General features: G+C 50.0%; 4 protein-coding genes across 7 annotated transcripts in view; 2 read left to right on the top strand and 2 right to left on the bottom strand.

Annotated features, from left to right (window-relative positions):
* The first annotated feature begins 2,813 nt into the window (after positions 1 to 2,813).
* On the top strand, positions 2,814 to 5,390 carry LOC114847668 (CD209 antigen-like protein E). Its single transcript, XM_029137636.3, has 6 exons — positions 2,814 to 3,202; positions 3,620 to 3,718; positions 3,842 to 3,997; positions 4,089 to 4,231; positions 4,939 to 5,051; positions 5,138 to 5,390. The coding sequence occupies exons 1-6, from the start codon at positions 3,133 to 3,135 to the stop codon at positions 5,274 to 5,276; spliced, it is 720 nt and encodes a 239-aa protein (XP_028993469.1). The 5' UTR covers positions 2,814 to 3,132; the 3' UTR covers positions 5,277 to 5,390.
* Positions 5,391 to 6,962: 1,572 nt separating this feature from the next.
* Positions 6,963 to 10,714, bottom strand: cd28 (CD28 molecule). 2 transcript variants are annotated; one of them, XM_029136833.3, is made up of 7 exons: positions 10,545 to 10,714; positions 9,776 to 9,884; positions 9,596 to 9,657; positions 8,251 to 8,501; positions 7,828 to 7,984; positions 7,602 to 7,750; positions 6,963 to 7,462 (listed from the first exon to the last, which is right to left on the bottom strand). In XM_029136833.3, the coding sequence occupies exons 3-7, from the start codon at positions 9,654 to 9,656 to the stop codon at positions 7,361 to 7,363; spliced, it is 720 nt and encodes a 239-aa protein (XP_028992666.1). In that variant the 5' UTR covers position 9,657; positions 9,776 to 9,884; positions 10,545 to 10,714; the 3' UTR covers positions 6,963 to 7,360. The 2 variants fall into 2 exon arrangements, with proteins under 2 accessions (XP_028992666.1, XP_028992665.1); XM_029136832.3 differs by lacking the exons at positions 9,776 to 9,884; positions 10,545 to 10,714 and having other exon boundaries at positions 9,596 to 9,754.
* Positions 10,715 to 14,033: 3,319 nt separating this feature from the next.
* Positions 14,034 to 16,863, bottom strand: LOC114847241 (uncharacterized). 2 transcript variants are annotated; one of them, XM_029136762.3, is made up of 5 exons: positions 16,588 to 16,863; positions 15,935 to 16,059; positions 15,052 to 15,205; positions 14,813 to 14,967; positions 14,034 to 14,741 (listed from the first exon to the last, which is right to left on the bottom strand). In XM_029136762.3, exons 1-5 carry the CDS (start codon positions 16,700 to 16,702, stop codon positions 14,664 to 14,666), a joined length of 627 nt encoding a protein of 208 aa, XP_028992595.1. In that variant the 5' UTR covers positions 16,703 to 16,863; the 3' UTR covers positions 14,034 to 14,663. The 2 variants fall into 2 exon arrangements, with proteins under 2 accessions (XP_028992595.1, XP_028992594.1); XM_029136761.3 differs by having other exon boundaries at positions 15,052 to 15,208; positions 16,588 to 16,859.
* A 1,796-nt stretch (positions 16,864 to 18,659) lies between these two features.
* raph1a (Ras association (RalGDS/AF-6) and pleckstrin homology domains 1a) overlaps positions 18,660 to 24,956 on the top strand; it is a 28,710-nt gene continuing 22,413 nt past the window's right edge. For both annotated transcript variants that reach the window (XM_029136483.3, XM_029136481.3), the window contains exon 1: positions 18,660 to 19,300. The gene's annotated coding sequence lies outside the window, so the exon portion shown is untranslated. The remainder of the gene's footprint in view (positions 19,301 to 24,956) is intronic.

Genomic DNA, 24,956 nt, shown 5'->3' with positions numbered 1-24,956 from the left:
TGCAGGTAACAGCATTCAGTTTACAAGAACGTAAACGTTACATTCGTGCTTAACAAGTAAAACATGCGCAGACACTCGAATGTCATCTTGTGCTTTTCTACAGTGGAACCTCAATCACAACAGAGGTGAAATTAAAGGGTCGATACTGACCCAAACACCAGCTTCATTCAGAACCAAAGGGAACCGACACATACTCCATGCTAACTAAGCTAACACAGTTAGCCTTATCATGCTGGCTACCTATGGAAACGGTACACTCCTGAGACCACAGAGAAACAATGGCGCTATTAGAACATCATTTAAACACTTCATATCTTCATATCTTCAACCTGATTCTCACCCAAGCCGCTTCACCCCCAACTGCAAACTGCCAAATGCACATGCTAGGAACACGTGTGACCTACTGCTGTGAATGTGAACCAGACAGAGCTGGTCCAGTGTTCCACGGCTCGAGCCAAAACCACTATTGGCCAGATTCTCTTCTACAGTCGCCCGTCAACGTGCCTAACATCAGGAAAGGGTCGACGGGGGACACGGAGGTGGACTCCATCATGGGACTGGTACCACAAACATTTACAGTGGAAAGCGTGTGGGTTCCTCACTGTCCTGGGAGGAGGAGGCTCTGCAGAACAGAGAGCCCATAGGATCCAATAGCCAGAGCATTTCTACTACAGCATCATAGTCTAAACGTATGAACCACTGATCATTGACCACAATCATCATTCATGTTTGTATGTTTACAGTTTATATCATTTTTGACCATCGTTATCAAACTGGCTTCAGAGTCCTGAGCATCACAATGAGCAGAGCTGTGGGCTTCAGCTTCACACTGAGCCAACACACAATAATGTGACTTCAAGTAATTTAACATCTTCCTTTCACACAGTTTGGTCAAACCAAGACTTACCTGTGACTCTTTGTCAGGCTCCAGGTGTTTCCCAGGGTGGGCTTTGAACCACTACGTTTTTTGCACAACAGAGATGAACATAGGATGAGAAATGATCACTGGCAACAGGGAGAAAAAGCTAGAAACAGAAAATCAGTGATACCTGGACCCTGAATAACAGAAAATATCCTCAAAATGAGAACAGAAAATAATAACTGGACCCTGTGGAAAAGTCAGCTCCCTGCTCCAACTCGCCTCCACCTCTGTTCCACACTCACCATCACACTGAACTGTTAAACTCCTGCAGCTTCTTCACCTCAGCCTCTGCAGCCTCACTGTTCTACCTCTGGTTTAGACACATGTATTCTGTCTTACTACCACTGACTTTCATGCCTCTTCTTTTCAGCAAATCTCCACCTTCTAGCGGTTCCTCCTCTCTACTCACTGCAGATCAAACATCATTATCCATGAGATTCAGTCTGTTCATCAGCAAAGCAAACAAGAAGGGACTCAAAGCTGATCTTGGTGTCGTCCCACCTCCACCTTGAACTCCTCTGTCTGACCTACAGCACGTCTCACCACCGTCATACTCCTCTCATACACATCCTGGACCACTCTGACTTCTGTCACTCCAGTCAACCTCATCCAGTCCCACAGCTCCTCCCTCCACCCTGTCATCACCTCCTCTACATCCACAGACACAGACACAATGCAGCTCCTTCTGACCATCTCTGTACTTGTCCACCAACATTCTCACAGCAGACATGGCATCAGTGGAGCTCTTACGGGGCATGAAACCACACTGCTGTTCACAAACCACCTTCTTCCTGAGCCTGGCTTCCACCACTCTTTCCCACAGCCTTATTGTGTGGCTGATCATCTTTATTCCTCTGTAGTTGCTGCAGTTCTGGGTGTCACGTTGTTCTTAAACATCGGCACCACAGCGCTTCTCTTCCATTCATCAGACATCTTCTCGCTCTCTCGAATCCTGTTGAACTGGATAGAAACTCCACTGCTGTCTCTTCTAGACACTTCCACACCACAGGTCATCAGGACCAACTGTCAGGATCTGCTAGATGCTGGACCCACATGCACGGCTCAGACACACTAGGCGAAGGTAAATGAGGTTTTATTTCCAGAGATAACGTTCAGATCATGCAGAGTAATACACAGGTTGTTCATACGGTGCAATGCAAAGGATCAGGCAGGCGCGTGTCGGGGACAGGCAAGGTTCATGAACAAAAGCTCAGGATTACAGTACCGTTCTGGCAGAGGCAGTGTCGTCGTCAAAATAGTAGGCAAGGTCATTACCAGACAGGCTCAAAAGCCAGGGCGTACATGCAGACAAGGGCTAGACAGGGTCAACGTCGGTGATCAAAAGCAAGGTTCACCATAACAAGGCTGAGCTAGGATACAGAAACCTGGAATGTGGTGAATGTCACGCAACAATCTGGCAAAGTACTGGGGTGAGAGCTGGTGCTTAAATGCTAGGTGACTGATTACAGATGAGCTGCAGGTGTGGGTAATGAGAACCGGTACTGGCAGGGACCAGCTGTGACATGACATGAACACAAAGTCAGATCCAAAGCAACTCCTAGCTGCTTGTGGAGCAGACCCACTGACTACATTCACCATCACCCCTTCGAGTTCTGGCTTTAAGCTCATCCCTCTGTCTGAGACTCTTTTCACCTCTAGAACATGGTTCTCCCTTCAGGATCGCTCCCACCCGTTTCTCTTCCTTTCCACACCGTGGTAGAACAGTTTCTATCCTCCTCCAACACTGCAGGCTTTGCTGCCCTTCCACCGCGTCTCCTGCACACAGTACATCCACCTTCCACAAAAAAAGGGCAAGCGTGAATTAAATCTTTTTTTGAACAACAGAAATGAACATAGGTTGAGAAATGATCACTGGCAACAGGGGGAAAAAGCTAGAAACAGAAAATCAGTGATACCTGGACCCTGAATACCAGAAAATATCCTCAAAATGAGAACAGAAAATAATACCTGGACCCTGTGGATAAGTCAGCTCCCACAGTGATGGTTTTAGGGGAGCTGTTTACATTTACAGGAAGCTTCTGCTTGAACATGAGGCTTTCATAGATTTGATTGAGTGAGTATCTTAATTCTCTAACATGTCTAAAAAAGAAAAAATGCCCTCTGATAAGATCCCACCGCCCATCTTTTGAGCTTCCTGTTGCTGCTTCTTAAAATCAGCAAGATTTTAAAGCTCATCAGTCTCTTCAACCATGGAGGAAACATCCATCAGTGTCGAACATGAGGGGTTTGTCCACTCAAGGCCTACGAGGAATCAGACGGGTGAGAATGTTTGACCAGACTGTGAATATGGAAGTTTAACTCAAAATTCAAATGGCAATGCATCTGTCAATTCACTTTACAATTTCATGACTCTCAATTCAGGATTAAAAGTGATGATTCATTGCCCTCTTACAGCGTGTTTACAAGTTGCAATGCATTACAGCTGCCTGCAGTCGCATTTCATTGAATTCAAAAGTCTTTATTTATGCTTTTATTTAATCCCCACTTTTAATATTGAATTGCAAAATATAAAATGCATTTTCAAATTAAAGGATGTAATTGCATATTGAATAGCAAATGCATTGCTATTTGAATTTTGAGTTTGATAAACGTCCATATATTCCAACAAGCGTTATATACAATAATAATAATAATAATAATAATAATAATAATAATAATAATCCCATTTCTGTTCAGGTCTCAGGTCAAACACAAAGTGTTCTGGTCCCGTCGTCCTCAATCTGGTTCTGCTGAGTGTTCTGCTGCTCGCTGGACACATCCGCCAAGGTTTTCTCTGTGAGTCAACGGCTTTAAGGAGCCTGAACCTACTTACAGATGTGTAGACATTTATTTATTCTTTTTTTTCATGTTGCTCTTAAAGATAACTGATCGTGTGCTTTATCTGTATCTCGTTATCAGACCACGATGCTGCTGCAGAACTCTTCACCATCAAAGCCAACGTCACTGATCTGACTGAGGAGAGAAACCAGCTGAAGACCAACGTCACTGATCTGACTGAGCAGAGAAACCAGCTGAAGATCAACATCACTGAAATGCAGAAGCTGCTTAAGCAGAGTTAGCGTTATAATATTTTATAATTTAAAACTGTGTCACCACATACTTCTGGACGTGTGTTTGAACTGATGCTAGCTGCTTTCTGCTACAGAGAAAGCGTGTCCTGCTGGATGGAGGATGTTCGGCTGTTCCTGTTACCTCCTCTCCAGTCGGTCTGGACCTTGGACAGTCGGCAGAAACGACTGCATAAGGAGAGGCGCACATCTGGTGGTGATAAAGAGCAGGGAAGAGCAGGTGAATGTCATATATCATATCATATATTACCTGGATGAAGTCAGAGATGGAGGGAGTCAGGGTAGAGCAACAAAATTACTTCATTAATAAATTAAACAACAGTGTACATAAAATCAGAATCAGCTTTATTGTATTGTACAGGACAAAAAAAGGAATTTGATTCTAAGGCAGGAAATAATAAACCAGGAGCAACACGTTCTGGTACTAAAATGAAGGCAGTGTCAGTGTCAAGAAATCAGGCAGCAAAATCAGACTTATAGAGGACGAACGCTGGAAAGAAAACTGAGAAAACTCGTGACAGGAAGTAAAGCATGAACATGAAATGAGAACAGGACCTTATCAAAATAAAACCCGAAAGTGGCTCGAACAGACTCAAACAGTCCAGATTCCTGACACTGTGATCGTCTCTCAGTGCGGCTTCGAAGGACAGTCTGTTTTGGCAGTTCTCACACACAACCAGCAGATGCTGTTCTAACTTTATCACACATTTCGAGCAGTGAGTGGATTTCAACAGTGTCAAAGTTGCTCAGAGCTTCACAAAACCTAGATTTTAGCATCACTAGTGAGGGCAAGAAGAAAACCTCTGTCAGATCCAGCACAGGGATCCTGACAGAAGTAGAGGTGCAGGACAGAAGCTGTCACTGTCCCACATTTTGCTCCAAACTTCCTACATCTGTTCTTCCTACATGTTGTTCTGCTTCCAACAGACGTTCGTCTCTGGAATCACCAAGAAGGCAGCTTGGATTGGTTTGAGTGACAGGGGCCATGAGGGGTCCTGGACCTGGATCGATGGAACTCCACTGACCTCCAACTCAGCTCAGTAAGACTGAGACGTGAATCAGACCAGATGGTCGTAGTCTGGACTTCACTCTGCTCCAGTTCATGCTCTGTTCTTACACCTGATAGGTTCTGGTGGAAGGATGAACCTAATAATAGTGGTCCGACTGGTGATGAGGACTGTGTAGAGATCACTGGTTACCGTGCTCGTTGGAACGACATGCGCTGTGATGCATCTCAGCGGTGGATCTGTGAGAAAGAAGCATGAAGCTGTGGAGTGGATTTAACACAAGTTATAATCGCTCTGGTCCTTCCAGTTCATTCACAAACACATCATTTCCTCTGTTAATGAATGTGATCAAAATAAAAGCTTAAAAACCATTTCATGGTGTCCAGAACTTAAATGAAAGAGACGACATAAGAAGGAGAAACTTCAGAGCCAAACTGAGCATCGTCCACATGGTCTGAACCAGAGTCACAGCAGTGACCGGTTCTGACCTGTCACAGATCCTGCTTCGTAGTTGTGTTTAGTTCTAGTCCCTACTTTATTTTGCTACTTCCTGTTTCCATCCTGCCCGTCTGCATCAGCTCCTGCTTTACTCCCGGTCACATGACTCACCAACTGCAGTCCATGTGTAATTTTGCCTCGTACTTAGGCACCAGCATCCCCCTGTCAAGCTGCCAGATTGTCTGTTCCTCCGCCAGCATTGCAGCACTCACTCCATGAGTTTTGCCAGTCTTTGACCTGTGCTCTCTGACCTCGCCTTGAACCCTGCACCTTCTTGCTGCCTTGTGTTTCAGACTCCTGCCTGTTCCCAGTACCTTAGCTGTTTCAACACTGTACCGACCCTCACCTGTTTGTAACCAAGATTCTGATTAAACCCTCTGAACTCTCCGCCTTGTCTGAGCCCAGCGTTGAGGCTATTCACAGAACTAGATTTGATTGTGTTGATCCAAAGCAACCTGTTGCGTGTCCTGATGTTACTGGTGCTTGATTTTAATGAATGGGATCTTCCCTACCATGGATTTACAGTAATATGTTAGATTTACAGTAATTTAGAAAGAGCTGTGCATGAGTAAGTGTTTTAATCCTCTATTACTGCATCATGATCTTTCTGGACCCGTGCAGACTGGTACTGACCGACCAACCAACCCGACATAGTGGAGGTGGACAAGGGAGAGAACAAGGCTGTAGTGACAGGTGTAGCAGGTGATAGCAACATCAGGAAGAAGCAAGGGCGAGTGGGGAAATTATATATCGCTTCTACAGCTTCTGAAATTTGTTCCATAACAAGGTCCAGAGTTGGAGATATTTATCGCCACATAAACAGAAGTGGAGTAGAAGAATAAGAAGCAGGAGTCTTGACTACGCTCGACTCGACTACAAATTGTGCTGACATGTTATACACCTGGCTGACGTCGGCCTACATCTGTAGCTCCATCCATTTCCTGATCCTGGGATCAGAACCTGCCCGTCACCTGACCAACTTCCTGCCTCAGGGTTCACTGGACACTGTATGTTTGATCAGCTGGATGTGAACCTGCCACCTGTGCCTGATGTTTAGATTCTGTCCGTTCTCCAGATACCGACAGACCCGTTCCAACGGGTCAGGGTCTGGTACCCCAACCACAGTAGGAACATTTAACACCACCATCACCTTCCTCTGTGTAAAGTGACCCACAGAGGCACAGTTTGATACTGATGATGAGGCAGATTTACTTGGAAACCAGACCAAAAGGAGCCCGGCTGCACACGAGGTGCTGTTAGAGACGTACACGTCATCTAGTGGCACCAGTGGGTAGTGACAGGCTGCAGCCCAGTGAGGATGAGGCCAAAAGCAGGTCTGGTCCTGGATCAGACAGACAGCGTGACGACTGACGTATTAATGGTTATAATAATGATATTATCTCTATATTAGCAAAGTGTTCTAGTTTAACAACTTGTTAAAAGTTTATTCAAGAAATAAATTGCACAAAATGACATTGAAACCTTTATTTTCGAGAAACAATGAATCCAACATGAATTTTCGTGACACGGCAACAGGAAAAGCAGACACGAGGTAACAGTAAGAGGCAGATCATTCAGAGACTCAAAGCATTGCGTCCTGGTTCAGTCTGTACAGCGTGAGCCACAAGCTGCAGGTAACAGCCATTCAGTTTACAAGAACGTAAACGTTACATTCGTACTTAACAAGTAAAACATGCGCAGACACTCGAATGTCATCTTGTGCTTTTCTACAGTGGAACCTCAATCACAACAGAGGTGAAATTAAAGGGTCACTACTGACCCAAACACACGGCTTCATTCAGAACCAAGGGGTTCTAACGCCGTTAAACCGCCTTCACGTTCCTTCATGCAATGTTTCCGTATGAAACCGCCACAGCTTCCACTTTGTGAGCTCCGACGGGCACCGCCCCGATGACCTCCCTCCGCCCTCGTCTGCACTGGAGAGACTGGAAGCAGACAGCGCACAGACTGGTCGTTACTGCCACCGCTGGTGGAGGTGGGTCCAGACCTCCACACCTTTGTCTTCCTGTCGCACATGTCAGGTCTGGACCCATTCCTAACAACTACAAGCCTCGATGCTCTCACCTGCAAGTAGACGATGGCGATGAGGACAAAGATGATCAGCATCACCAGCACGACCACAGGAAGACTGAGGGTGCCGTCGCGCTCCGCCTCCTCCGCTCCATCGCTGTGCTGGGCCACCTGGGCCTCGGCCCCCCGCTGAGGACAGCTGTCTGCAGGCAGAGCGGCGCGGGTGAGACAGGAAGCGGGCCGACGCAGGCGCCGCCTGGAGGCCGCGTGTGGGTCTCACCTGGGACGTGGATGAGTGTGCCGTTGCCAGTGAGCCGCAGGAACGGCGGCGGGTAGAAGATCTCGATGTTACAGCGGTAGATGTCTGTGTGTGAGGGCTTCAGGCCCGACACCGTCACCTCCACGGCGCCCGCCTGCACCCGAGCGGTGCACTGAACCTGCACCACGACAAGGAGGTTAGAAGACGCCAGGCTGCCTCCTCAGACCGGACCATTAACTCCCACCCATTAGTGACAGCTATGTACACGATCACAGGCCTGATTTTCAAAGTCCCTTCTCGTAAAAATGTGGTTTTATGTTGCCATGGTTACAGCAACAAAGAGGTTATGATCACAGCTCCTACATCAAACCCCCGAGTTCTGTTGCCCCAGTCTGTTTAACGATCAGCTGTTGGATGAAGTCTGATGACCTCATTCAGCCTCACCTCTCCCTCGGCCTTCACATCTGTGACTCTCTGCCCGGTGACGTTGATCACAGACGAGCACAGCTCCTGGGAGCCGTGAGGGCTCCTCAGCAGGGCCACACGGAACACCTCGGGGTCCGGGTACGGGTACGGAGGGCTCTGCTCCTCAGGGGACTGGCTCTGGTGATAGGCGGGCTGGGGCTGGATCCAGCATCGGACCGTTGCCGTGGCGTTGGAGCTCAGCACTCTGTAGGGCTGCACCACCGTCACAGCTGGAGCCAGAAAGGAAGGCTTCAGTTACAGGTTCAGGTTCCAGGCAGATGTGGACTAAACTCACTCTCCATCACTCTGTTATTGAGCGTTTTACTGTCGAGGCTTCACACCCACACACCCAACGACGCGCTGTGGTTTGGCTGCACAGCCGCTCTGCACATGTCCCACACATTCCCAACGATGAACACAGTCAGTGACGCCACTGAACGCATGAAAACCACGCTAATAATATGATGCTGTGGCATCTTTGTTGTTCAACTTTCTACAAAACAGGTGAAACGGCAGGAAAATCTCCTGAGAGTCTGTTCCTGTTAATATTGTTGTTTCCAGTGGCATGGTTCAGTTTCACTGTGACATATTTTGGAAAATATGCCTGGTTTGGATTTCACGCCGAGAGTTGCAGCCAGAAACCAGTCCAACACATGATCCCTGTAGGTACCGGATGCTTCCCCGTCTCCAGTCTTGAGCCAAACACGTATTCAGGCTCCTCAAATAATGGAGAACTACTGACGTTTTTATTTCAGCCATGTACACGTTGTATACGTGCAAGTCAAAATGAACAATGTTAATGCAAAACAATCCAGGACTATTATTTACTCCATAGTTGAGATGGATGGATGGATGGATGGATGGATGGATGGATGGATGGATGGATGGATGGATGGATGGATGGATGGATGGATGGATGGATGGATGGATGGATGGATGGATGGATGGATGGATGGATGGATGGATGGCAGTTGTTCAAACAGACAGATGTTAGGGCACAATAATCAAATAAATCAGTTTTACAACAGTATCTCTGTATACTGGGCAAAAGTCAAACAGAATTCAGGAGCTTCTCTCATGAAGCTGTAAAGACACACACAGCTCTTCCACTTTTTATAGTCGTAGATCTTATTGTTATATTTCTAATTGCTACAGAACTCAGTCTTACTCATAACATATTCTTTGTCAAATTATCTTATTTGAGTTAGGATAGATAAATAAAATCAATCAATAAATGAATAATTTCTGGTTTCTGTTGGTCAGCTTTTTTGAAACAATGGATAAAGACGGCATCATATCACAGTTAAAGTCTGTAAATACTCACCAGCCCGTGCAGGCAGACACAGACCCAGGACTGACAGCATCACACAGTGAGTCAGGAGCATCCTACAGAATCTCAGTTACACAACAGGTCAGGTCACATATAAAGCCAGCGACGACTGCGAGCTCACACACTCACACTGAGCGCATTTCATTAAAACACAGCAAAAACAGACAATCTCACCTTTATAGTTTGTACTTTTCCCTCCGCTGTCATGGAAACTTGTTTGCCATCACAGGAAGTGACGACGTGTTTTGCCGGTAAAGAGAGACGAGAGTTTGAAGCTGTGGTTCTGCAGGAAAGCCGAGAAGAACCGATTTCAGCAATTTATTGTATTTCTGCAACATCGGCAGCTTCTTTCTCCAGAATGGAAGAAAATGTGTGTAGATGGTAGATAGTGATGAGTTAATATTAAATCACATCAAATCATAATGAGAGGAAAATCTAAAACACAGACAACAAAGTTAAATAAAAAAACACAAGGACTTTAAACAGAAACCGTTGAAGCCGCACTTCAACAGAATCTTTCTGATGTAACTGTGGAAAACATGCAAATGGACCTGGGGGTGAAATCGGCTTCTGGCTGCTTCAGCAGATTTGAGGTAACAGAAACCTTGATTTTGACAAGATGCATCAAAGCAGAAAAGTTCGTCAGCCTCAGCCACAAATACGATAGATCCTGTTCTCATCTCATTCAGAGGAAACAGGATCGAATATGATGTTAAATGTGCTTCAGTTTAAGACTGAACTGAACTATAAAAGCGTGACTCAAAACACGTGTTCGTATGGAAACACCTTAATATTTACTGAAACTCAACTGCTAGAAATTTCCATGCAGCTTTTAGAATTCAGAGACGTCAAAATTTAAAACAGAACTGAAGCTTTGAACTGAAGAGACGCAGCCTCTGATTTGGTGAAGCTGCTTCATGGTTCTGGTTTGTGCTGGTCTCACCTGGTTCCAGGTGATCCAGGATCAGTCCTGCTCGTTCTTAGAGATCATCAGGTTAAACGGCTGTTTGGTTTTAGTAAACACTGTCTTAATGAGCACAAGCTGTTTGTGTTCGGTGCAAAGAGCCAAAAAGAGTAAAATAAAGTATAAGATGGAGCTCAGTTGGGTTCGTGTCGTTCACAGAACAAGCAGTCTGAGTCAAGGCCAGAACAAGGCTCGGGTTCGGTACCTGGGCTGGACTTACTGGACACTTGCTGGAGTGTAGGCATGGAAGCGCACCAATCTGACCTCGGTGAGAACTGGTGCTTAAATACGGAGCTGATGACTGAGTGGTTGCACCTGATGGAACACACCCATCGACAGGGAGTCCAGGATGGGGTGGAGCCGTGACGAGACGGGTCCAGGACGTCCAGCTGGATCCATGAGTGCTCCTCCGGCCCGCATCCCTCCCTGCTTCAAGGTGCTGAAACCCCGTCTCCTCGCTCCCCTCGCTCCCCTCTCTCTCCCCTCTCTCTCCCCTCTCTCTCCCCTCTCTCTCCCCTCTCGCTCCCCCCTCTCCCCTCGCTCCCCCCTCTCCCCTCGCTCCACTCGCTCCCCTCGCTCCCCTCTCTCCCCCCTCTCCCCTCGCTCCCCTCGCTCCACTCGCTCCCCTCTCTCCCCTCGCTCCCCTCGCTCCCCCCTCTCCCCTCGCTCCCCTCTCTCCCCTCTCTCCCCCCTCTCCCCTCTCTCCCCTCGCTCCCCTCTCTCCACTCGCTCCCCTCTCTCCCCTCTCTCCCCCCCTCTCTCCCCCCCCCCTCTCCCCCCCCTCCCCTCTCTCCCTCTCTCTCCCCCCTCTCCCCCTCTCTCCCCTCTCTCCCCCTCTTCTCTCTCCCCCTCTCTCCCCTCTCTCCCCTCTCTCCCCCTCTCCCCTCTCTCCCCTCTCTCCCCCCTCTGCTCCCCTCTCTCCCCTCTCTCCCCTCTCTCCCCCCTCTCCATCCCTCGCTCTCCCTCCCCTCCACTCCTCCCCTCTCTCCCCTCTCTCTCCCTCTCTCCCCCTCGTCTCCCCTCGCTCCCCTCTCTCCCCCCTCTCCCCTCTCTCTCCCCTTGCTCCCCTCTCTCTCCCCTCTCTCTCCCCTCGCTCCCCTCTCTCCCCCCCCTCTCCCTCGCTCCCCTCTCTCCCTCTCTCCCCTCTCTCCCCTCGCTCCCCTCTCTCCAGAACCAGAAGCCAGTGGCCTCTGGTTGCGGCAGGCAGGACCGCCATCGATGACGCGGGCAGTGGCAGAAGAGCTTGACATGGAGAGTATTGACTGCGTAAAGTGGCTCTGACAGAGGCAGGGCAATGATCCTCTCTGTGGCAAATGGCCCAAAGAACGTCTGCGTCAGCTTGACTGCTTGTTCAGGGGAGGTCCAGTCACGCCTGCTGGCCAACGCTATAGACCAACCGCCTGCCAAGGCAACGCACCTCCTTCCTGTGTCTGTCCTGACTGAGCAGCATTGCACCACCAGAGACGGGAAATGTGGGAGTTGGTATCGGACTGGAAAGGGGAAGGAGCAGTAGAAGAGCAGGCGAGGTGTGGTGTGCTCAGTTCCACCCATATCAGGTGCTGGCTCCAAGCGAGGGGCTGCTTGAAGACAGGACGGGGCCGACCCGGACATGTTTGGACACTCGAGTCCGGGTGAGAAGGGCCGAGCTGGTCCCAACCACCTGATGAGGCGTCGTGAGCGGTGAACATGAGAAAAGGCTGCTCCAACCAGTGGCGCCACCTTGACTGTGACTGCTCCCCGTCACCCATGTTATAACCAGGTTCAGTGGGTGACCGCTTGCAGCCACGTCCCAGTACAGAGACTTCCCTCCCTCAGCGTCTCGTTGCGAGATGACTGCTTCTACCCCGGGATTGGAAGCGTCCACCTCCACGATGAACTGGACAGTCGGATCGGGCATTCGCCACACGGGTGCGGAGGTGCACCTGCGCTTTGGGAGCTTGAAGGCAGCATCAGCTGTATTAGTGTCAGCGCCTGCGTTTGCAAAGCTGTGTTTGATGATGAGCTGCTGCTCAGACTCTGGGACTGTGACAGGAGCGCAAACGTGTGCAGAGTCATCAGACAACCACTGTCGCGCTCCAGAGGCCGTGGTCCAGATCCAGCTGCTCCTTCATGCCTCATGACGCTAACGCCCACGTGTCGGCTCTGGAATATTACAATCATTTGTGCAGTTTCATGTTTTGTGTGTGTGTCTTTCATTGACAGTGGAAACGAGCCGATCGCAGAGAAAGCGCTGATGTTTGAGATTCTGGCTCCTCCTGACGTCACATCTGCCTGGAAACCCTTTGTGGGGTTAAGCCCCAGACTAACAGAGCTGAGAAGTTACAGTCAGCACTACAGGCTTCAGTCACCCGGAAAAACCTGCCCAGTTCTGCTGCTGTCATTGTTTCACTACGCTTTGGTCTGAAGCGCCAAAATATACACAGGCCGCGTTCAGTCAGTCCCTAAACGTGGAAAACTGCTTCTGTATCTGTGACAGCGTCTGAACCATAAAGAGCAAACGCTCACGGCTCTCTATGTATTTAAAACGTATTTCCGCTCTTCAGAGATGTGAAACTCATGAGCTTTTGTGCCTTTGCAGCACTGTCACCGTTTTGCTCTTCTCCTTCAGGCTCCTGAGACCGTTGATGTAAAGGTGTGGAGGCTGCAGGTGCATCCAGCAACAGTAAACACTGAACATGACACCAGGACTCAGACGCTGCCGATTCCTTGACTTCAGCAGAGGTGGAAATGACCTTTCTGTACTTTTAGGCAATGTTTTCGTTTGCAACTTGCATCTCTGGTACTGACCCTGCGTTTCAGCTCAGACCTGATACTAACGTATCCTCTCAGACTGTTTAAACAAAGACCCCTCCGGCTGTTTGGAGCCGCGTGGTCAACGTGCAGCTTCTTTTCTGCTTCGTACCTGAATCGTTCTGAACCGAACGCGGCTCTAGAGGAGGTTGTGAAACTCTATGTTAGTTTCACAGAAACAAGGAATATTCTGCTGCGAGAGTCAAAACGCTGATTATGATCGTTTCTGTGAGTTTCTCTATCTCAACTTGATTTTGCTGTTTCACTAATTTCATAGTGATTCATATAGAATATCTTGAAGATGGCAGCTGCAGTGGTTTGGTCATGTTCATATCGCAGTTATGGTCTTTGCAGCATCTTTGGTATCAGATTTCCTGCAAAAGCACAAGAGCAGTTGCTTGCAGTTATATTATTGTTACTCTTCCACTCGAGTGCGTTTCCACGACCTGTAATTCAGCTCATGAGATATTTCTGAAATATTGATGATGTAACATGAGTAAACATGAAGTCTGACTACTCATTTCTTGATGAAACCTGAAAAATCCATTTTGCATTTTACACCAACGCAACGACCAGTTACTCAAACCCAGCTTTTCGTTCTGAATCCTACAGTTATTGCAGCAGATGTTTTACAGCAGAGCAAAGTAACACGTACACGTCAATGTAAACAAATATAAATGAATTCTTAATAAAACTGTTTATTGATCATTTATAGTAATTAGGCGACACATCAGAAACATGCAGTGATCAAACCCAAAGACAAAATAAGTTCTTCACACGCACGATGAGACTGACGTACGCGTTCATTGTAAGACACACATACGAATGATGGAGGTTTATGAGGTTTATTCAAAAATGAAATGGCGCTGCATTTGTCAAATGACAATTCAATATGCTATTTGATCATTTAATTTGAAAATGCATATTGATTTTCCATTTGAATAATGACTACAAAAACATGACAATATAAAATACAATTGAAGTTTTAATTTAAACTTTTTTATTAATAAAACTGGGTGTTGAATTGTCACTTTTAATATTGAATTACATAATGTAAAATGCATTTTCAAATTAAATGAATGAATGAATGAATGAATGAATGAATGAATGAATGAATGAATGAATGAATGAATGAATGAATGATATTGCATATTGAATAGCCACCTAACAAATGTATTGCCAGCTGAATTTTGAGTCTCATAAACCTCCATAGCTCAGAGACACCTCTGATTTCCACACTCTGGTCCTGATGTTTGTACTGAAAGGTCCCGGAGCCGCTCTGTGTCCTGTACATGTAATAAATGCGTGTTAAGGCTTCGCTGGCCTCTTGGGATCTGCACGTCGGGTGTTCATGTACACGGCACAGTCCTCCACTCGTCTCTTTCTCTGAGGACAGAAACAAGACTGACTTTAAGCTCAGATGAAGCACGTTAACAGGAGCCTGAGTGAATCTTTACCCATAGAACGGCGGCGATGCAGGAGACCGACACGCTGTAGAGCAGTAACAGAGCACACGCCGCCCACATCGCCACCTCTGGTACCAGCCCGGGGGGGGGGCAGTGGAGCCGGGCCGAGGCCACGGTGCCACTGGTTGCTGGAAGAGGCTGCGTTCCTGCGAGGGAGCAGGAGGGAGTGGGTTAGATGCCCTGCACCGTGAGGGTGGGGTGGTGGGGTGGTGGGCTGTGGGCCAGCGTACCCTCCTCTGTGGCTTCAGGGCCGCCCTCGGTGACGGCCGTGGACCGACAGTCCTCCGTGAACGGTGGAGGATAAATGCCCTCCGACCTGCAGACGTAGGCGCCGCTGGACGTGACCTCAAAGTGTCCAGAGACCAGACTCCCTGCGGAGTCCGACTGCTGCATGAAGGTGAAGGTGAAGGTTAGATGCATACGGGCTGCATATGTAATAAATCCTGCAGCGCAATGAGACAACAGGCACTAATCACAACGCCCTCGTTCTATAAATGACATTATCTGGAATATTGATCCTAATCTGATGAACTAGGATAATGTTTCCCTCAGAACCGTTGAGATAAGAACTACCACCTTCCACCGCTAAAGCGAGCTTGTTGTTTTACCTCCGTTTTGAAATGTGATATTGTGTTGTTGTGGTTTCAGTGTTAAAGTTGCATCAACCACTTCCTGCACACAACTCGGCTGCAGCAGGTTGGAGACGCCGGTGCTGTGCAAAAGCAGGATTTGAGCCTCTGTGAAGGGCAGGTGGCGCCTGCGCCGTCCACAGCCCGGCACGGGCCAAAGCCAAAGCACCTGAGTGACCTGAAGGCAGCAAACGTCAGCCTGAGCAGAACCAGGCCTGCTGCCTCCTGGTGGCCGGGCAGCCCGCCGCCCTGAGCGCTGGCTTGCAGGATTGCCTTTGTGTGCAGCTGCTCTCGCACTAGCTCGATTTGCGAGCTGTGTGCAGAACAGGAGCAGCGGTTGGATCCTGTGGTGTAATGTGGTAGAGCTGCATCGGTTCTTGGAACCTGTCAGCACAGCTCAGTAAATCCTGCTCGGGTAAAAGACGAAGGAGGAAAAACGCTGCTGTAACAATAAGTACAGCGTCTGTGACACAGTAAAACTCACCTTACTCAGGTGTATTTTAGTGACGTAGCTGTCGTTGAGGAGCAGCAGGAAACTGAACATCTGGCTTTGGGCTTTGATGGGTGGACAGGACACTTTGCTGAGCTTTGGCGGCGCGATGGGTTGAACTGTAGGACCAGAAACACACAGAGGCAGCAGCTCAGGCCATCAACAGACCAGCAACAAGCGCAAAGACCAGAAATGGAGCCAAGAGAGACCTTTATTCAAAGGTCAAACTGAAACTGACCGAACTGTAAGGTGTCGTTTTCCTGTTTAGAACCCGCAGAGAGCAAAACAATAGACGCAATACAGCTAATAAATATAATACATGTCAGTGGAGCAATATGTGATTTAACTAAGTTAAGAGTAAGCATGTGTCGAGGTCTTCCCCAAAGTAACAAACAGGTTAGTGAAGTGAAGTTTTACAGTAGTTTTACACTAAAGTAGTAGAGAATCAAGCGTCCTTGGCAGAATTTAGTTTGGATTTATCTTCTGGATTATTTTAGATGTGAGGACGCTGATTGCTCTGCATCATCCAAGCACTCGGCTCCTACAGAGACCAGAAGCTTCACAGTCATTTTCAGACGTCACTTTAAAAATCCCTGAAACATCAGACACAGAGGTGTAAGTTTTTCAAGCCGTTTGCGTGTTCCTACCTGAGCAGCGCGCGAGCCCTCGCTCACTCACACACAGCAGCAGCAGCAGCAGCAGCATCCACGCGGGCCAGGCCGCCATGTCGGCAGCAGCTGGATGCGCTCCGGCCAGCACCATCTGCCTTCAGCGGCAAAGTGAGGCTGAGAGGAGCCAGAAGCAGCGTGTGACGCCTGCAAATCAGATTTCTACACTTCCTGCATGAACCTGAGAAACCAAATTATTCACGATGAAGCCACAAACAAACAGGCGACAACAAACAAGGAAGCGTGCAAACACACGCACGCACGCGCACGTGTCCATGTTCCTGCAGCGCGCGTGCGTGCGTGTGTTTGCACGCTTCCTTGTTTGTTGTCGCCTGTTTGTTTGTGGCTTCATCGTGGCTTCATCAGGAGCGTGCACGCATTACACCACACACAGGCCCACGGGCGGTTGCAGGGAGATAGATGGTTTCATATCTCACCTCGGATCCAGGAGGCACAAGGAGCCTGAACACGAACTAACATCCAGAGGTTTACAGTAAATCACACAGTTAGAGCCTCCGTCATTAGTCACTGGCGCCAAAGTGAAGTGATGTGGCAGAGTCAGTCTAGAAAGACTAATTCTACACTGAGATCAGTAAAAGGATTCAAGTTAAACAAATCCCGTGAAACTGTCATTATTATCACATTCAGCTCCTCTGCCTGTAATGTGGTAAAAGCCTGAGTGACTACGTCTTAAATTCTAGACGCAAACATTAAAGCCATAGAGAGAAAGTTCCATCATCGCTCTAACGTGCGATAATCAGATAAGTGGTTGGTGGTTAGAATCCCCCTCGCGCCTCAGCCTCTGCTGCGCCTCCAGGTCGACCACCGGCTGCAGGGGTTCCCTTGTTCCTGTGTGGGTTTGCTCTGAAGCTGCATCGCTCAGAGTTGGGACGCACCCGACCTTTGACCCAGCGACAGTGGGCGCTGGACCGAGCCAGGTTCTGGAATCATACGAGACACAGGCACCGTGGGAGCCATGTGTTAGTGGTGGCAGGTGCTATAAATACACTTTAAGGCTTGCACTTACAAGCTGTGGCGTCATCATCTACGTAGACTAAAATGACATTTCAGGTTTTAGGTGGAAATCGTTGCATTTACGCCCATTTTTCTGTAAAACAGACGACGGTTGAATGGAACGTCTGAATTCCCTTTTCTGCTGCTCGACCACAGGGGACGTCCCGACCGGCTGCTCCTCCAGGTTGAAGGTCTTCCTGCCCGTCACTCTCTTAGTTGCTTCACACATTTGAGAACTGCGGTTGGAGTCTAAATTAGTAACGCTGTGTGGGTTCTGAGTGAAGGTTAACCCCTCGCTGCCCTGCACCGCCCACCGCCTCACAAACGCAGCCCTGTGGGTCCCTGCTGCCTTCCTGCTTCTGCTTCCTGTACACTCACTGGACACTTTATTAGGAGCCTGTACAGTGTGAGTCAATAAATACAGCAGCTCTGCCTTCAAATCTACTCTTTTTTACAAGCAGCACGAGGACAATGAGTCATTTTATTGTTGTTTTTAATTCTGTAGCTGATATTGTTTGTGGAAAACACCAGACACAAATGTTAATTATCTGTCATGTTTCCTATGAAAACAATGTTCTAGTGTTTATATTACTGCCTAAACGAGGCCTTTAAAGTTAAACTGTATTATTATTTCCAAGAAAGAAACAATTTTTTTACAGCTGGAGATAAAACTACAAAGTACAAAACAACACCAAGATGTGAAGGAACAGAACCTAAACTCCAGCCCTTGTGTGTTTGAGCGTATCCTCTGCACAGACCGCCTCCGGCCACTAGAGGTCAGGCTTTGGTTTAGAAAGCAGCTGATTCAGAAGCTAACGTGCTGATTTGTTCATAGTCAAATGCCGCTGTTGCCAGTGTTGACAACTTCAACAGGCTCAGCCTCGAATCAGCTCATGGGTGGAGATATTTCGGTGTGATGGTTAAGATGGTGGTGGTGGGAGAGTGAGTGAGCTGCGTCAATCAGATGAACCAGAAAGAGTAACGTGTGCGTGAGAGAGATTGTTCTCACTTTAATGCGAAAGCAGAATAAAAGCGGAGCCCAACAAGGCTCTAACGTACAATAGAATGACCTCATCAGGGCTGATTGGTCGAGGTTGATTTCTGGGTTGGGCACGACAGGAAACAAGGCACCGGGAACGCGCTGGACATAGATGCGCGCTCCCACTGTGGTTTTTGGGATCCGATGTACGTCAAGTCAGACTCTACCACACCGGAATGAGACTGGCTCAGTTTGAGACTCAAAGACAAAATTAAAGCTGAAGCTGATGGGAATGGTGTTGGCAACAAACAAGTGACGCGAGTAATGCTGTTGTTTTGCTCATGTGGAGCATTGGTTGTTTTCTTCTGATTAGTTGGAGGTCAGTCACTAGATAAAAGAAAGAACCGTGAAGCAAAAACGGAACCAAGGGACCGCTGTGCTCTTATTGTGAAAGTCTCAGTCGGATATGTACCGTCCTTCCTGCCTTCAACTTCACCCAGTCTGAGGAGTGGAGATTCAGTGTGGCAGCAGGGGAAATCTGGGATATCTGGGAAAGGGAGTCGGCGAAAACCGGGACTGAGCCGGCACGAATCCCGACGAAGCCTTGACCGTTACAGCGGGAGTCCCAGCGGTCGCCTCTCCAGCGTCTCCCGCGCCCGGCTGCGGTTTTTCCTCCCAGAACGCTCCCTGGATCCGGCAGTGAGTAGCCCGATTCCCCCTCTCCTTAAACGCATCTCTCTCCTTTTACGTCCCCTGCATCTGCTCTCGCTGTTTTTTCAGCGGAATTGAACGATTCGTGGCTCATTTAGACGCGTGCCGAGTGTCGCAATCACAGTACGGATCCAATAATTAGCATCTGCTGCATTAAACCCCAATTAATCCGGTTGGACGCTGCATGTGCGCAGAGAAAGGCGAAGGGGCGGGCGGTGGAGGGGGGGTGACAGAAACGACAGGAGCCTCAGAAAATGGGCTCTTTACGCGCATTTGAGCCGCATTCGCCGTCACTGGTGGTGCCTCGTGCGCTTTCTCCGGCCGGTCTTTCCCGCAGGGCGGCCGGCGGGGCAGCCGCAGCCGCGGGCCGGTCTGACAGCGCCTCTCCAGCCGGCGGATTTGCGCTCGGTGCTGCAGCCCGGAGGCCGGGCGTGCGGAGCTGACACCAGCAAGGCGTGGCATCCAGCACGCACGCACGCACGCACGCACGCGCGGGCGGCCATGGGCGTGCTGCCCCGCACAGCTGACTGACTGACTGTGTGCGTGCGTGCGTGCGTGCGTGCGTGCGTGCGGGGTTTGGCCCCGGCCTCATCTCAAATTCATCAGCATCATCAGACATGCAGGCCTTCCGTCTGTCCGTCGGTCCGTCTCACGTCTCACGTCTCACCGCCTGCTTGTGACACCTGCAGGTGTGTCCTCCTACCTGCTGCTGACTGAGTTGCACTAACAGTTTGTTGGGAAGTGGAACATTTAGTTGAAGCCGGGTTTAATGATGCTTTTAGGTCTTAATCTTGGCCCAGATGGGTTTTGAATGATCCCGTGGCTCTACCTCTGAAGGCAGGTACGGTGCTGCCTTCAGGTGACGACAGGTTCCCTGTTTTCCTGGGTTTGTTGGAGCTGTATCGCCCTGTTTGAGCTGAATTCGCCCGCAGGCGGCCCATTGTTCGTCATTCTGCCTCACTCAGACGTCTCCGCTCTGTGACACAGTCGCGTGATGCAAAGTGGGGCAGGAGTCCCAGGGCCCAGTGGAGCCGAGGGTTAACTGGAGTATACAAATGCCCGCCGCCCTACTTCACGGCTGCTGGGGCTCAATGTGAGCAGCCAGTCGGCCTCACGCGTACAATGAGCCAGTCAGCGCTGCTCTGTGTGAACCCTCAACGCACACAAAGCTCCACTCAGCAGCTCCAGGAAACTGTTAAAGACCACACGCCTTCCTTTACGCCGGCGATTGAGGAGCGCTGTTGTTTCAGATTGTGCCCAAACTTAGAGTTGTTGTGATATTATGTCACTTTCAGCTCCACTAAAGATAAGTGTTGGTTAGCTTATTTTTCCAAAGCAGGACATGAGCATGAACATGCCTGATCTGATGTTGTTTTCTCATTTGTGATGGAATCCTGTGATGGATCTTCGTCTCCTCTTGTGTCGTCTCATCCTCCGCGTTGCTGCTGTGGAAACACACACCTGCATCAACAGCAGCATGTTGGTCCTCAGACCGGCCGTCGGTCACATCTGCATCAGCGGCTCATTGTCAGGTCACAGCAGGCCACCGGCTGCTGCTGCTGCTGCTGCTGCTGCTGAGGATGATGATGATGATGATGATGTCTTCTGCCTTCCTTTCCTACTCATCCTGTCCGTCTCTCGCCAAGTGCGTGGAAAAGTCATCCTTCCTGCTCTCAGGAAATTCCTCCCCGTCCCAGGGGTGAGGCGGACGGGGAGAGGGCGCGAGGCAGAGCTGCCACTGCCGCTTCTCCGCTCAGCTTCATCTCTCCGCTTGTTGTGAGCAGAGGCTGCGTGTGTGTGTGTGTGACGCACATCTGGATGGGCTGCGGCGTGCGATGCAGCATCACGCCGCCGTAGCCGTTCTGCTGTGTCAGTGTGAGTCCGCTGGTCGTCCTGTTGCACTCAGGCTGCAGCGTCGCGTCCCTCAGGCTGCTTCCTGTAGAGACAGCAGCTCCGTCCCCTCGTGGACGAAAGGACGATGTTTGTGCTCACATGATGGAAACAGGCCGCGTCCCTGAAAGAGGCTCTGGAGTTGTTTGATTCGAAGTAAACAAAACACAAGGCCGAAACATGGCGGTCACGACACGTGTTTTCCTGCTGACGCAGCGAACGGTGTCGCACACGCAGCGTTAATGGAGGATCCAGATGAGGCAACGTCCGCTTCTCCCGGTGATGAGCAAACGAAACCCCGTGGATCAGCAGAACAGCAAACTGACTCCATGTGTCATGAATGAGCGTGAGGATTCTGCGTGGTGCTGCGGTTGTGCAGCAGGTAAACCAGGGGTCAGAGGTCACACGTGCTATTTGGAGAGCTGATGTTGGTGTGAAGGTCATTCTGGAGAGCAAGGAGCTGTGGGGCTCCGGAAGCTGTGTATTTGTCTCGTTTTATCATCTTAGCTGCATTTGTTAAAGATGAGAGGAACACTTGTTTCTTGCTTCTTCCTGTGATGATTTGTTTTGTCGCGGCTGAGAGGGAAACGCTGGCGCTCTGTCGTGGCAGGAAGTCTCTGCCAGGACCCGGTGTAACTTTATCTGAAGCTGCAGAGAACACGCGAGTTCAGAGACCGTTTTCATCCAACAGCATCACGTCTCCGTCTGTGTCTCTCCCTAATTCCACACAGATGTGGAGTCGTTCCGACTGCGTTCGCCGTGTTGCTCGCTCCTGGAAAATTTAATCTCATTTCTTCTTCTTTTCTGTTTTTTTATGCTTTTATTTTTCCCTCTCGCATTTTTCTTGTGCGCTGCGTCGCTGGAGCCAAGCCGCTCTGGCTCTCGCTCTCTCTCCTGTGCTCTTTGTGTCCCTCGGCCGTGGTGGAGATGCAGGAGCAGGCTGCGCAGCTGGGAATCAGGACTTCTGCTTCGGCTGTGCTGAAAACACACCGCTTTTAGGGCTTTTCCATGACAGAGTCACAGATTCACATTCAAACCAACCAAAAACCAGCAGCACAGAGTGAGACACACGCACAGGTAGAAACCGTGCGTGAACACCTCGCTGCCAAGTCAAGGCTTGTTGTCATGTGGGTTGTGGGCGATGAAAAGCAGGCCCGTCCATCAGTTACCGCTCCACACGTGGACTCACAGCTGCAGACGGGTTCTCACCCACTGGGCCTCAGGTTCTGCCACAGACACGATGCAGGACGGAACCAGCTCCACTCCAGACCAGGTGGAGCGGAGCTCAGGGCTGAAACCCATGGAACGCTGGCAGTTACTGAGCCGGGCCGGCCGTCGGGCCGTTGAAGCGTGTGTGAGCTGATGCTGTGGCTCAGACTGCGCCTGGAACAGCTACTGTTTCTGGCTCAGACGCGTGAACGGATCCACACGGAACCGCAGCTCACCTCCCATGTGCAGACAGCTCTGCAGCCGAGGCGGAAAGTATGTGAGCAGGAGGAGGACGCGCTGGACCGCCGGGTCACGCAGACACAAGCTGCTGGACAGAGTGGTTTGACTGGGAGGATGCCAACTCACAACCACCGGCGGCTTTGGAAAAATGTGGGGATGGAAAGTGAAGGAGCAGTCACGGTGTAGGTGTCTTTCAGCATGGAAGCGTGGAGCTCCTCCTCCTCCTCCACCCCGTTCGGCCCTGGACTGTACCTCCTGCTTCCTGTGGTTGCGTTCACTGACCGCGTGGTTTGTTTGGACACACAGAGTAATGTTTCTCCCCACTGAGTTTGGGGTTCGGAGCAGATCTTCATGACTAGAACAACGGAGGTGTTTTATCATCTCCAGCCTCTGATCCGTTCACCATCTGAACGACCAGCTGTTCACTCGCACGTCCTCTCATTGATGCATTCAATTGGATTAATGTGTTGGATAAATGCACATGGTGCCGCATGGGGCTGAAGTTGGGGCAACTACAGAACTTGTTGGAACCGATGGTTTTGAGCTGAGTCAGACTCGCTCTGTCATTATGTGATTAGCTGTAGAGCGTGTGTGTGTGTGTGTGTGTGTGTGTGTGTGTGTGTGTGTGTGTGTGTGTGTGTGTGTGTGTGTGTGTGTGTGTGTGTGTCTGAGCAGGTTTTACAGTAGGAGGCTCGCTGCCTCTCTGTTATAATGGTTCTGAAGTGGATGCGGCCGCAGAGCACTTTTACTCGGTGCTAGGATCTGCGTTGGTTCCCGCTGCAGATGTTGTTTCTGGCAGAACCCGGGCTGCAGTGGAAAGTCTGACTGTTTGGGTCCCGTGAAGCGGACTCTGGGTGTCACCCGTGTGTTAAAGGAGAATGCTTCCTCCCCACCGTGTGTGACGGCGGGTCTGGACTGCGTGGGTCGGGCGGTTAATGTTGGCGGAGTTCTGGAGGCGCTGATTCGCTCGGCCCAGACTGACGACGGCCGTCAATCGGCCACTGACAAGAGACCCGATCATGGCAGAATCCAAGGAGTGATGGTTCCAGTTGGTCGGACACACAGCCGTTAAACGGAGCGCTGTGATTCTGGCTCCAGCGCCGCCTGTGTGCGCTTCTGAGGAAAGCGCTGGTTCTGGAGGTTGGAGTGGGTTCGCAGCCGTCTGGGTCATTGTGAAACCAGACAGTGTTGCGAGGCTGAGTGAGGCTTTCGCAATCAGCAGCCGCCCCCTGGACGTGCTGCGTAAGGGCTCACCTGGGTTCTGCTGCAGCGTCTGAGCCAGCAGGGGGTCTCTGCCCCGGCCCCAGCGGTTCTGACTGGCTGCAGCCGGTACCGATCATCACTTTAGATGCTTTCTGTGTAAAAGGACGCCGGTTCAGCGTGAACGCCCATCCACTTCCTTGTGAGATAATGTTTTAAGGTTGTACGGATCCCAACATGTCGGGTTGTAAACAGAGCTCTGTGGTTGCCAGGTTGGCAGCTCACCCATCATCTTTTTTTTACTTTTGTTTTACAGCTGCTCACTGCGCTGCCAGCAGAACAGACCCGGTTCTATTGTATCTGCTAGATTTATGGCTCTGTGGCCTCCAGTGCTTCCAGCTTGTGCCCGTTAAATATAAAAGCAGGCTGTGCGTTCGATCCAGGGGCATTGTGGGGGAATGCGTGCGTGCGTGCGTGCGTGCGTGCGTGCGGCCCGGATGCGTGCGTGCGTGCGTGCGGCCCGAATGCGTGCGTGTGTGCGTGCGTGCGTGCGTGCGTGCGTGCGGCCCGAATGCGTGCGTGTGTGCGTGCGGCCCGAATGCGTGCGTGTGTGCGTGCGGCCCGGATGCGTGCGTGCGTGGTTCATTGGTGATAAGAGGTGTTTTGTTGCCACGGAGGAGGAGAAACCCCATTTAAATGTCAACTCGTCTCTCGGCTCGAAGCCTTGAGCTGCCGTAGACTAAACCGTCTGCCGCTGCAGTTGGGGCATCAGGTCTGTGGGCTTGAGTTAAAACAAGAGTCTCTTGTGTATCGGTGAGACAAGGAAACGTGATCTGAGGAGCACAGCTGGAGGCGGAGTGTTTAAAAAGCCCATTAGAAGCCAGAACACAGATCAGCGGTTTTTAATAGTCGCTGAGAAGATCCTGCGACTGTGATGTTGTCATGGTTCCAGCTGTTTCATCTGTGGCTGTGACACCGGGATTCAAACCCTCGCGTTCTCATGATGCGCTGCTGTGGTTCTGTGCTGGCACCGACCCAAACCGCCAAATTCACCATCGGCCCATTGAAATCACGGAGAGGAGCTTGTTTTTGCTGATCACGAACA

The sequence above is a fragment of the Betta splendens genome, chromosome 21, assembly GCF_900634795.4.
Source record: "Betta splendens chromosome 21, fBetSpl5.4, whole genome shotgun sequence".
NCBI classification, from domain to species: Eukaryota; Metazoa; Chordata; class Actinopteri; order Anabantiformes; family Osphronemidae; genus Betta; species Betta splendens.
This window is presented reverse-complemented; position numbering and strand designations above follow the sequence as displayed.

What these genes read in the sequence shown, in the direction of transcription:
- LOC114847241 (XM_029136761.3), bottom strand. Translation starts at nt 16,702, where the DNA reads ATGGTGCTGGCCGGAGCGCATCCAGCTGCTGCCGACATGGCGGCCTGG. An exon ending in CTAAAATACACCTGAGTAAG is followed by an intron (nt 15,209 to 15,934) that starts GTGAGTTTTACT and finishes ACCTTCATGCAG; the next exon opens with CAGTCGGACTCCGCAGGGAG. An exon ending in CCCTGAAGCCACAGAGGAGG is followed by an intron (nt 14,968 to 15,051) that starts GTACGCTGGCCC and finishes GCTCCCTCGCAG; the next exon opens with GAACGCAGCCTCTTCCAGCA.
- LOC114847668 (XM_029137636.3), top strand. Translation starts at nt 3,133, where the DNA reads ATGGAGGAAACATCCATCAGTGTCGAACATGAGGGGTTTGTCCACTCA. An exon ending in GCCTACGAGGAATCAGACGG is followed by an intron (nt 3,203 to 3,619) that starts GTGAGAATGTTT and finishes ATTTCTGTTCAG; the next exon opens with GTCTCAGGTCAAACACAAAG. An exon ending in CATCCGCCAAGGTTTTCTCT is followed by an intron (nt 3,719 to 3,841) that starts GTGAGTCAACGG and finishes TCTCGTTATCAG; the next exon opens with ACCACGATGCTGCTGCAGAA.
- cd28 (XM_029136833.3), bottom strand. Translation starts at nt 9,656, where the DNA reads ATGCTCCTGACTCACTGTGTGATGCTGTCAGTCCTGGGTCTGTGTCTG. An exon ending in CACACTCATCCACGTCCCAG is followed by an intron (nt 7,751 to 7,827) that starts GTGAGACCCACA and finishes CTCTGCCTGCAG; the next exon opens with ACAGCTGTCCTCAGCGGGGG. An exon ending in TCGCCATCGTCTACTTGCAG is followed by an intron (nt 7,463 to 7,601) that starts GTGAGAGCATCG and finishes GTCTGCTTCCAG; the next exon opens with TCTCTCCAGTGCAGACGAGG.